The 12268-nt window shown below is 56.7% G+C and overlaps 1 protein-coding gene across 6 annotated transcripts in view; it reads left to right on the forward strand.

Moving 5' to 3' along the window:
- Disc1 (DISC1 scaffold protein) overlaps positions 1–12268 on the forward strand; it is a 227927-nt gene that overhangs the window by 86911 nt on the left and 128748 nt on the right. For 5 of the 6 annotated variants that reach the window (XR_007104297.1, XR_007104298.1, XM_047520403.1 and 2 more), the window contains exon 9: positions 5349–5537. The exons of the other annotated variant lie outside the window; for it this stretch is intronic. Coding sequence is in view for 3 of the 5 variants with exons in the window: in XM_047520403.1 (XP_047376359.1) it covers positions 5349–5537 (189 nt within the window). In the remaining 2 variants the exon portion in view is untranslated. The remainder of the gene's footprint in view (positions 1–5348; positions 5538–12268) is intronic. 6 annotated transcript variants of the gene reach the window in all.

A 12268-nucleotide genomic window follows, 5' to 3' on the forward strand; every position in this document is an offset into this window, starting at 1 on the left:
GGCCTGAGGCCCTTGCTTAATTTGAGAATCATTTTCTATCTGCAGAGACTGAGAATAGAAATGGCTTTATTTTCAAACCCAGCGAGTCCTAGCTCATTTCATATTTAACATTTCTCCCATTCATCTCTCTCCCTGGTGTTTTATCACAGGCAGTGACAGGAAGCCAGCGGATCCTTCTGTAATCTGCCTGGAAACATCCTTGACAGTGTGATTAAATTCATCAGGAGCCCTTTTCTATGTCTCCTTGCAGGATAACTGAGGGACTTTTTGTCACCAGGTTACGGGGGCTCTCCTTCTTCTGGCTCTACGTGATAGTTTTCTTACTTTCCTTTTAGCTGTCCTGTGAGGCAACATCGCAACAACTTTAGCTTAACAATAATTGGATTTTATTTGCACCCTGGAATCAGACCATACGTCATTCCATAAAAAGAGGAAGTGTCCCACTGAGCCAGCTGAGCAGAGGTTTGGCCTCACGGGTGGAGAAGGGCTGAGGAACGCAGGAGCAGAGAATCCCAAGGGTGGCCCTTAGAGCCTCTCTTCCTGAGAAGTTCCAGCGGAGTGACTGTCTTACGCTGGCCAGGACCCAGTCATCCGGGAGCTGGCTGCTCTTTCTCCCGACTTCTCGGAGAGCCAGGGTAGTTTCAGCGAGGTGTGGTCTTCAGCACAAGCCACCCCATTTTGGCTGGTCTGTTGGTCCCAGTGCAGGGGCTCCGTCCAAACCCATGTCACTGGGATCTGTCATGCTTCCAGCTCCTCCCTGGTGCCAAGGCCAGTGTCTCTACCTTGGGTTTTGTCATGGTAGCGCCTGCAGCCAGATTCCCAGTGTTCTCGTTGTCTGTTGCCACATAAGGCACCCCCTCAAGATCTAGGGAGTTAACACGGTCACTTAATGTTGCCTGTGCAATGGTGACTTGGGCTGGGAGTGGCCGGGGCAGCTGACCTGGGCAGGTGGTACCACTTCCAAGGCTGTGCACACACGTGATCTGGGCCCTCCATGGCCAGCTTAGCCTCCTTTACCATGGCCACTAGGTTCTCAGAGGGAGCCTCCCAAGGGACAGGCAGTGGGCGTTGCTATTTCTTACAGCCTGGTCTAAAAAGCTGCCTGCTCTTCTTTTTACGTGTGATAAATGACCCCGAAATGTCATAGCTTGAAACCAGGAGCCCTGGGATCTCTTCGCAGCCTGTGAGAGCAGCTCTGGAGGTGTGCGAGTGACTCTCGCGCCCAGGGTCGAGTGTGGGTCGGGCGTGGGTCGGGCGTGGAGGCGAGCAGAGCCAGGATCAGGCTGGCAGCCTCAGCTTCTTAGCTCATGGTTTGCAGAATGAAATCCTTAGGCAGGTGCCACCGCAACTTCCTGGCCGAGGAGCAGGCAGGTGTGGGGCTCCCGGGCCAGGGTACGATTTCATCCCCACACACCCCCTGTGTCTTTGGAGGGGCCCATTCACGTCACGAAGCCTGGGGTCCGTCACCGACGGCTTCCTTCAGGGCCAGTTCTGACTTTCTGAGGTCTTGCCACCAGGCTTGGGCAGCTCGGCAGCTGGAGACAGCTGCACCCAGCAAGGCTTGCTGCTCTGCCTTGGCTCTGAGGTCACAGTGCTTATGAAAGGTCAGCTGGGGACGGCGGAGCCTCGCATGGTGTCTGGATGGCGATGTGACCGTGGGGATTCACACGCCTGCACATACGAAAGGTCCCCTCTCACCCGGCCGTGCCCTGCCTGTGCCCTAGGCTCGAGGGAGGGCCTGGGATCCTGGGTGGTCTCTCCCACACCTGATTAAGGACCCTGCTGGGCTGTGGGGGGCTGGAGGACGTGTCCGCAAACCTGCCCGGGCTCTTGTTCTGAGTTCGGCATCTCTTCCGGTTTCTTCTCCAAAGTCTTTTTTTCTCTGAGCCATTGGCCCAGGAAACAGTGCCCACGCGGGTCCTGCGTGTTCTCTGGGGTCACGGTTGCCCACCTCGTGTTTCATGAACCTCTTCCTTCAACAGTGGCCCAGAGGAAGGTTGGGGCTTCCTTCACCAGCCTGAGGGGTGTGTGCAGGCCCTATGCTGGGCAGTGGCCGTTAGTCCCAACCAGCCGTACTCTGGCTGTCCTCCTGCAAGGCCTCTGGGCCTGGGGTCCCTGGGGGTTCTCTGAGGGCCACAGGGGCTCCACCCCACGGCCAGCTTGGCTGTGTGCGGGATGGCAAAGCACCTGTGTTTTTAAAACTCGAAGCCGCGAAGCCCCGTCTGCTCTCCTGTGGTCTCACTAGTGTCCCTGGTTCCCCCAGTGGTTCAGGCCCGCCCGCGCGGTGTGTGGGTGCCACCGTTTGGTCCTCCTTGGCCCCTGTCCCCTGCCCCCAACCTGGCTGTCTTCCTGGGGCTCCTGCCTCTTCTTGGGGGCAGTCTTGGGTGCTGTCCCTGTGAAGCCTGCCCTGGCGGTCCCTGGAGTGGCGCTCTGCTCTGACGCCCCCGGGGCCCGTCTGCCTGCTCTCTGCCGTTCAGCTTGCCTCCTTCATTTCACGGTCACTTCCTGGAGAGTGGGGGCAGCCCCTTGCTCTCTTTTGCATTTGCCACATCGCCTAATGTGGTGACAGAATAGCAGTCGAGAGGTGTCCACCCCGTCCTGGGACCAGAAACCACGATCGTGGTGGCAGAGTGGTCGGTGCTGTGCTCAGAATGCCACCACGGCAGGCCACCTTTCATGACGCTCTCAACATCCGCATGAGTTTGGAGTCTGCCTGGTGAGTGATGAAGAGGTGAACGCACACAGGTCAGCGTTGACGAGCAGCGTTCTGGAGTTGAGTTGGAAAACGGCCGTTTTCGCTCTGTGACCTCAGCAAGATACAGAGTTCTCTAGAATTCAGCTCTTGGCTGTAGAGTAACCGTGTGTACTTCAGTGAGACGCACCAGCATTTCATACGCCACAAAGAAAGAAAAATCGCGTCCAGGAAACAGTGATACAAAGCTTCACTTACACTCCTGGGAGTGACTCTCAGGCACATTTAGGCCTTCAAAAAATCAGGCGTTCTTGGGAAAGGAGGGAACACGGGTTGGGGTCTCCTGGAGAAGGCTGCCCTCGCTCTCAGGGACTCCAGCATCTCTGGGCTGCAGCGGCGGAGGGCCCAGCTGCACACGCCGCTGGCCTGTCCCCTGTGCTGCTGGAGCGGCTGGGGAGCAGCGGCTGTGGGTTTTCTGCGGGTCGGACGGCGTTCTCCAGGGTTCGAGTGCGCCCGCCTTCCTGATCCTTGAGACCCACTTGCCCAGGCGATTCAGGTACAGCCGGAGCTCGAGGGTCCTGCGGAGACAGGTGCCTCCTGCCTTTGTCCTGGGCGGCCACCTCCTGCTTTGCCAGGTGCCACCAGCCTTCGCCTGCCTTCAGTGGGCTGGTCCCGTTGTCCTTGCGGGGGGCGGATTCCTCGGCCGGGTGCAGGTGTAGTGCATGTTTCTCCTGCTCTGTCCGCGACCACCCTGTTTCTCCAGGTGTCTCTCGAGGAGCAGGGGGTTTTACTTTTGATGAAGTCCCCTTTCTCTTTTCTACCTAGTGTTTCCAGCGTCCCCTACGTTTTGTCTGCTCTGAGGCCAGTGAGATAGTCTCCTCCATTCCCTGGACGCTCTAGTTTTGACCTCTCTTAGATCTGGGACCATCTCTGGTGACCTTTGGTGTCTGGTTTGAAGTGTGGATGGAGGTGACTGTTTCCTTGTGTAGCTACCTAGCTGTTCCCTTTGTTGAAGGTACGTCCTTTCCCCAGCGGCTGCCGGCACTTGGGTCGGAAGTCCGTCGGCTGAGTTCGCACCCACTCGGGCGCTCCATTCCTCTCCTTGAGGTCCCTGCGTCTGTGCCGCGGCTGTGCTGTCGTGATGGGTGGTGGCTGTAGCATTCGTCTCAAGAAAGGACTGACATTTTGAGGATCGCCTCAGTTATCTAGGCCTTTACATTTTCTTTCACACTTTGGAATAAGCTCATAAATTTCTGCTGAAGGACCTCATGAAATTTTGATCAGAATTGTATTAAATCAGTGAATCAATCTGGGGAAACTGAAACCTTAGTAACGTGGAGTTTTCCAATGTGTGTTTGTGGTTTGTCTTTCTAATTATTTAGAGCTTTACTTTCTATATTAAAAAATAGCACTCTTTCACCTATTTCTTTAAATTTGTCTCTGTGTTTTTCATTTTAAAATATCTTGTAAATTGTTCTTAAAAATTATCTTCCAATAGTCTGTTGTTGATATCTAGCACAGAATTTTTTAATGTTTTATAAATAATTTTAATGATTACATATATTTAAGCAATCTATCTTGAGAATTCACAAGATCACTGATCTTTGGTCAGATATTCTTTCTCCTTGGTGCGTATTAATCCCGCTCTGAGCACGATGGGTTCACTGTGGCGTTCTGACACAGCACATGACGCACCTCTGATTTTTGTGTGCCGACATTGCTTCCTGAAACCTAGCTACATTCTGTGTGCCGTACATTTTGCTTGGCTCCATGGAATGTCTCGTTTATTTCTGCAGTAACCTATGTTCAGGCATATTACAATAAATAGCTTATGGAAAGTTTGTCCTGGACGTGCCGATTTCTCGCCTGCATAGCTTGCAGCTTGAGGAACAGTGAGTAGGGTTTCAGTGAGGTCCAGTCTGACCTAGGGCCCCACCCTTCCCACCCTGCGTTGGTGCCATGCCTCTTCCACACTTGGACACTGACCGGAGCGATGCCTGTGGCTCTCCTGGGTCCCTGGGACCTTCTCATGTCATCGTTCTCACAGGACAGGAATAGCCACAGGGACCCCTGGGCCAGACTCAAGATGGGGGGTTCAGAGGGGGTGTTTTCAGTTGAGCAGGGGCCTCTCCAGTTCTTGCACTGCAGAGCGGAAGCAGCTGGCAGGACAGGAGGCCGGGCACTGAGGGACTCTCGGGAAGCAGGTGTACTTAAGCTGCACCGTCCAGAGCGGCTCCTGCCTGACAACCTCTGACCCTGAGCTTGGAGGTTATTTTAGATTTATTCTCGGTGGGGTGCTTGGTTACGGCAGTGGGTGGGAACGTAGAGTTCTCTGTCCCGTGTCCTTAGGCTGGACGCAGGTCTCACAGGTTTTTACCAGGAAAGCAGAGTCCCCCACCTCTGCCTGCAAACCTGGCGTTTAGGAGAGAGAGGAAGGTCGCCCATGCTGGCGCTCTGCAGAGCTCCTGCGACACTGTTGGTAAACTGTCTGACAAGAAGAGACGCTTAACTGTGACAGGCTTAGTGGGGTGGGGTACCCAGTCTGCCTCGGTGCTGCCGGACTCGGGCCTCCTCCCGGCTGGGCGTCAGCTGCGCGAGGCCTCCCGGGGTCCAGGTGCCACAGCCTCTCCTTCCTTCTCTCCCACCCTGTGCGCAGGAGGCCATTTCTGCACAGCCAAGGACCTGGCCGAGGAGATCCGTGCCCTGGGCTGCGAGCTCGAGGGCCTGGAGGCGGCCCTGGGCAGGCTGCTGGTGCTGGGCTCGGGCAGCGTGGGCAAGCTGGGTCGGCTCCGCGAGGATCAGGACCGGCTGCGCCGGGAGCTGGCCCGCCAGGCGGCGGCCCACGGTGAGTGGCTCACAGTGCTCCTGGGGTGTTCAGCTCCGTAGCCGGGGTGGTGTGGCCAGGCAGGACCACCTCTGCTTCTGGGACCTCGCCCAGGGCTGCCGCGGACACACAGCCTCCACTTCCGGCAGGAGACTCAGAGCAGGCTGGAGTTCCCTGTGACTTTGTGCTTTCACGTGTGGCCCGGCCTCCGCCCTGCATTCCCCTGTGGCCTCCTGTGCGTTTAGAGCAGCCTCCCTCTGGGGCTGCGCTGGACGCCGCCTCCGGCAGTCATCTCCATTTTGCACGAAGCGCAGGCTTCCGTCTGCACCACTGAGGCCTGGCCGGGGAGAGGAGGTGAGGCCAGCGTGGCTCCTCTGCGTGCCGGCCTCTCAGGGCTTCTCCCTGGGAAGGACATGGACCACATAGGCGCTGCCTCTGCCTGGGGTCTGCGAGGCGCTGAGCCCAGGTGCTCCTGTGTCCTCTTGGTGCTGATTGTCCTGAGAGCTAGGTGACCTGGGGGCACACCCTCAGTCTCTGAAGATGCTGGTTCCGTCCCAGGCCCAGCAGAGACAGCAGGCATTTACTTCTTAAAAAAGTGAAGGATTTCTCTTGAGTTTGCTGCTAAAATGCCAAGTGAAATCATCAGAAGCAAATCAGATTTAAAAGATAGTAGGTGCTGGAACTTGTTTCTTCGCTGGTAAGATGAGAATGACGTTTGTCTCAGGCAGAGTGGGCACCGTTCGTTGATTATTGTTCAAAATTCTGGATGTGTGTGCACACCTGTGTCCTCCTTCCCTGGAGCTAGCAGGTGCTGCAGGACAGAGGCCACGACAGCCCAGCATGGACCTAATAAGCGTTCTTCACCTGGCTGATGAAGGATATGAATACGAGTGTGCTTATCTGGAAAGAGATAAGAAAGACGTGGGATATTAGGAGTTGGATCCGAGATGCGGATCTCTGAATGTTCCATAAATTGATGTAAATGAAAATTAGTGTCTCAAAACCAGAAAAGGAACACAGCATCAGCAAGCAGGAACTAGGTGTGCCATTTTGGGGTGAATCAATGTCGCTGTGTGGGTCTGTCAGCTCTCAGGGGCTGTGGTTGGTCAGAGTGTGCTTGGTGGAAGTCCCCAGGGCAGAGGGAGACAGGCACCTCTGCTCCGTGGGCTGTGTCCCTGTGACTCAGTCCCCATGAAGAGGGGAGAGGGAAGCAGGCCTGACTCCAGTGCCTTACTGGGGCTCAGGAGAGCGCCGTGGGGCCTGAGCAATTGGAAGTGTGTGAAACGGGATGAGAAGCTCAGTGTGCCTCCCACCCGAGCTTCCGGAAATGAACTGTGAACCTTTCGCTATAAGGATTGCACCAATTTTTTTCTTTTTAAGGGAAAGTGGGGTGAAAACAATAGGTTGCTTTTTTAGTTGGCTACGTCTGCTTTCCAGAAAAAAAGACCACCTTGAGATTTAAGTGCATGTTTACCCTTCTCCCGTGCATAAATTGGTGATCTGTATTGTACTTTATTAATAATGTTGATTTCACACTGAAACTCAGATATAGAGCAAGCCGATGTCAAGGGAGAGAGTTAATCACAGAATAATCAGGACTAGAATTTTAAACGGGATGCCATTAGCATGGTAATGACTTCCCACGTCCTGCCAGTTGTCTGCGTAGGAAAGACGGAGCTCAGAGCCTGGCCGGGTCGTGGTCCAGCCAGCCCTTCGGGCAGGTCAGGGATGCTCAGGAGAGGGTCAGTGGCAGGGCTGTACGTTCCTAGGAACAACTCTGCCCAGCTTGGCTCGTTTGCCCCTCTGGAGACCAGAGGAGGGCAACCTGGGGGTGGCACTGGGCTCGGGCAGAAAGCCAGCCTCCACGCTGCCCTTACCTGGGGACTGGCTCATGACAGGAAGTGGTGTCCTGGGGGGACACACATCTCTTTAACTCCGAAGCCCACTGCTCAGCTTCCTGCAGAAACCCCCTCACCCTGTGAAGACGCGGCTTTTGGCCTAGAGATCCCGAGAGATACAGGATCTACCTGTGCAGGCAGCGACTCTGTTTCTGCATTTGTCAGGTGTGTTTAGCAAAAACTGTCAAGATGAGTTAGAACGAGAGAAGAAAGTCTGTGTCTATTCTCTGTTTGGTGAGAGGGGGAAGGCGTGGTGAGCCAGGGAGAGTCATCTAACAGAGATAGACACAGTAAAATCATATAAAGAGGAAAGCATGGCGGGGAGAGTGGACGGAGCTGACGACAGGTGTTGGTCATTTGTCTGAGACTGCGACATGGTAAAGAGCGTCCCAGGCCAGGAGCAAACTGCGGTGACTGAAGTACCGTCTGCTTCAAAGGGACTGGAGTCTGAAACTCGAGCGCAGGAAGCCGAGATTCTTAAAGACTGCTGAGAGTCCGTGCAGAGTCCTCGCAGACGGACTCTAACACACGCGAATCGCTTGTCTTTCTGTAACCAACTCTTCCTGAAAAGAAAATAGGGGTTGCGTCAAAGCTGGAGCTCAGGGGTAGACTGTGAGACTGACTGGCTCCTGAGATACGTTGGTCGGTGGAGAGTTTTGCACAAAAAGATCTGGGTCATCAGCAGATTTTAGAAGTGGTCGTTCTGGGATCACTCGGATTTTGGGGAGCACCCGATTAAAGCCCAGCGCTCCAGAGGCCAGTCTCCAGGACCTGGGCCAAGGACGACTCAGACGTGAGCCTCAAGCAGTGGCTGGAGAAGCCGGCCTGCAGCCGGCCACGCAGGCACCCTGAGCCTGCGGGTCTGCGTGGCGGGCAGCTGCTGTCCACGCGGGGCTCTGTGAGTGGAGGGCCCTGGCGGCCTTGTCTCTGCCCTCTGGACTGGCCTGGGAGTGTCCATTTAGATGGAAAGGAGCTGGTTCTCCTGGAGGAGCGCCGCAGGACCTTCGCCCGGGGACACAGTGGTGAGCGTTCCCAGGGTGAGGCACTGGCTCTCCAAGGGCAGCCGTGAGCGACGGCCCGTCAGGGTCCTGGCTAGACACTCACGCAGGTGCGTGTGCGTTTGACTCCTCTGCCTGTCTGACCCTTCCATGTGTCTCTGCCGTCCTTTTCTCCAGCCCCTTGTCCCCGCGCAAGGCTGAGCTTGGAATTTGCAGTTAGTGTCCTTTCTTTCCTTCTTCTTTATTGATTAGCTGTGCCCATGCCTTTGATGGTAGCCCCTTGCCAGCTGGATACAGGAGTGTGGGCCTGGCTGAACTTCATGCGTGCGGCCCCTGGCCAGCCCCGCAGTGCAGGCCTCCATAGCTGCATGGCGAGCGGGGGTGGGGAGCGACCAGGCTTCAGCAAGGCGCGAGTCCCCTGCCTCCGTTACTCTACCAGAGCCCGCCTTCCAACAAGCGTTGACCATGGTGCTCAGCTCGCCAGCCGCCGTGCCAGGCCTCACGGCCCAGAGGTGCAGGAGGTACCCACAAGGCTCCAGGGGTGGGCGCCCACGCTCCTGCCTCCGGGGGACCCCACGACCTCGCACACCTGGCTCACGTTTTCTTCTCTCGGTAGTGTCCCTTCTCCCTGATTTATCGGCAAGGTTTTTAAAGGCAGCCTCACTGTCGCCGCATCGTCTCTGTTCCTCTGCGGGCACCTGGTCCCACCGCAGGAGGGGACCCGGGGTGGTTTTGACTGTTTCACGCCAGCCGCAGCGGATCCGCTGGTGTGCTGACTTGTCGAGAGCCGGGGCCTGGCTCTGTGGCGGGCGGCGTGTGTGTCTCTCAGGCCAGGCTTTCCACTTTGTGGCTCCTTCCTGGCCACCAGCCTCTCCGAGTCCCCTCTCCCCGTGGGCTGGTGGAGGGGACCTGGTCCTTGTGCACGCTCAGACTCCTGTGCATGTGCTCACACGCCCACAGACTCGCCCTCACTCACACCCTTGCCACCACTCACACCCTTGCCACGTCCTGAGATGAAGCCAGCAGCACTGGCAAGTGCAGCTCCTCATTCTGGAAGCAGAACCGCTGGCGGGGACGGCCAGGGGCGTCTGTGGCCGGGCGTGCGCATCGCAGAACCTGTCTTCCCGTCGCCACGCCCCCGCCTGCTTCCCATGCCCGGCTGCCCGTGACTTGGGGCAGCTGTGCCCCCAGGTGCCGGCGGGAGGCTGGAGTTTCACATCACCCAGGTGATTAGAAGCACGTTGTTATCAGAAGCACCAGGAGAGGGAACCGGATTTCATTATCGTTCTGTCTTCGTGTGGATCTTTAGGGGTTTGGAGGTGAGGGCTTGCAGGGCGTCGCTCAGTGGTAGAGCGCTGGGTGCAGCCCAGCACTGCGAAGAGGACCAGAACGGGGTGTCTGCCATTTCCTCCCGTTGCTGTGTGGCCAGCTCCTCTCCGGAGCCCACTGCACCCGCCATAGCTTCAGTGGGCTCAGCGTGTGCGTGGAGAGGAGCCGTCCCTGTGCGCCAGCACTTGCTTCTAGTCACAGTGCCGACCACCTTCCTTTTGGCTGCCAAGCCCCCAGAACTAGGTCACTTCCTCTCTGGACACCCAGGTGGTGTAGACATCCAGGTAGTGGTGGCCCTGCAGGCCAGGGCCAGGGTCTGACTCCCTGCATCCAAAGTTTCCCCAGGATGCTGTCCTGGGCTCTTTATGGCTGACTCCTGACGTGAGGCTTAGCCATCGCCCAGCCCCACTGGGAACCGGAACACCATGCCACAGGCTCATGATGGTGACGGAAAGCCACCCTGTGCGCCACGTCAAGCACCCTGAACAGAGGCAGGTCTGTGCAGTTTTGAAGTTTTCACGCCCCCTCCCTGTATTTCAGACCTAAACGAGGGTCCTTCCTGCAGTTTTACTAGACCAGACGGATCTTTTAACTGGACAGGACGCTCTCCAGATCATCACTTTTACAGTAATCATTTATTTTGTACTAAAACCCGAAGTCTTTATTTTTGAAGTGACACTGAGGGAACTTGGCAACTCTGATTCAGGAAGAAGCTGAATGTACTCATGGAACTGGACACGAATTGGTGGTTCTCCAACACTTTCTGTGCCCTTGCCTGGCCTGCGGATAGTTCGCTCCCGCCCTAAACGCATCTCAGGCTGCCCTGTGCTGCTGTCGGGAGGCCTTGTGTGGCAGACTGGCCCCTCCTGGTTCTGGTGGAGGGAGTTAGGAGCCCCCTGCCATCCCGTTAATCACAGGAGTGCTGCGTATGGAACGAGGTGGCGATCTTCCAGGCTCCTTATGGTGAGCTTTTGAACGGAATTGGACAAACAGTGTGTAGAACGTTATGTAATCCAGGGCTTCGAGGAATGTGGGGATGGTTTATTTTTACTGAATCTGACTGCGAGGTTTTGCAGAATCTCCTCTCGCTGGGGCTGGCCACCTACGCTTCCGAGCTGTCCGCTCTCCAGTGATGAACTCTGTGAGGAACCTCGATCCCTTTGGCTTTCCACAAGTCAGCTTCCCGCACAACCCCCGCTGCCCTGCTCTTCTCATGCTTCTCTGAGCCCACCTGTGCTGCACCCCAGGGACGGCCGTGTGAGCCCACCTGTGCTGCACCCCAGGGACGGCCGTGTGAGCCGTGACCGTTGGTTGTTGGCGACGCTCTGGGTGTTCTCCCTCTTGCACAGGCTCAGGCAGCCCTGTGGACCCTGCGTGCACCCCAGGCCTCCCGCCCTGTGCTGTTGATTCGGACTCAGGCGGCCTTCCATCTGACCCACCCTCTGGACTTCAGGGTCACCGGGCAGGTGGCATTGCCACTCTCAGGGTCCTTCTGGCATCAACTTTCCAAAGTCTTCTTAAGTCATCAACAGATGATGTGCTCTGCCTTGGGATTTAGTCACAACCAAATTTTATTTGCCAAGACGATGTTAGGTGTTTGACTACTTCGGCCTGTGTGGAACGTCTCTCTTTTCCTGTTTACTCTGGCTGCTTTAGTTTCCCTGATTATGTTCTCCTTCCCCAATGAGGAGCAAAAGCGGTGTGTCCTGGCCATGGGGGAGTGGTCTTGCTTGGGCAAGGTGACCGAGCCCTTCTTGTTGGCTCAGTGCTGGCCCAGAGAGTGACCTTGGTCCACGTGTATCCATGATGTTGTGGGGGCAGAGCCACTAGAATTTGGACAACGTCTGCTCACCCTTCCAGAGACGAAGCGGCAGCAGGGCAGGCCTGCAGGTCCACACCGGGTGGGAGGCCGTCACACTGAAGCCCGTACAGTCTGCATAAGTGGAGATGGCGGGCGGAGGCCACGTTTAGAAGAGTTCTGAACCTTCTTAGTGTGCGAGGTGGAGGAGACCTCCACCACATGGATGGGCGTCCCCAGTGGGCCTGGCTTCGAAGGCAGGGTACCATGCCGCCAGCTGCTACCCTTGGGGCCTTGGTGTCCATCTTGCATTTCCAGATCAGTCTGGGAGGCCTCAGTGTGTGTCCCTCCACCCGCTGTCCGGCAGAGGCAGAGGGAGGGGCTGCGCTGCCTTAGGAGGCGCTGCGGCTCAGCCGTGCTCGCTCTGGGCCTCCGCCCTCCTTAGCTCTGTATTCTGACACAGATCCGCTGTAAACCCTCCTGCGACAGGAGCTCCCTCCTCCCAAAAGCCTGTGGTCACTTCGTGGACTGTTGGAGAGCATCAGCAGCCCTGCCTGTGGCCCAGAAGCTGAGGTTTGAAGGACGAGGTAGGAGGAAGAGCAGATGAAGTCATCCCGACAGGGATGGGCGCTGGACGGCCTGGCCACCTCTTCTCCGCAGGCACAGGAAACAGCCTGGCAGTGCCAGGGACAGACAGGCAGCGTTGCTGTTCAGTCTGACACCCGCCCC

The sequence above is a fragment of the Sciurus carolinensis genome, chromosome 12 (genome assembly GCF_902686445.1).
Source record: "Sciurus carolinensis chromosome 12, mSciCar1.2, whole genome shotgun sequence".
In the NCBI taxonomy this organism is placed as follows: Eukaryota; Metazoa; Chordata; class Mammalia; order Rodentia; family Sciuridae; genus Sciurus; species Sciurus carolinensis.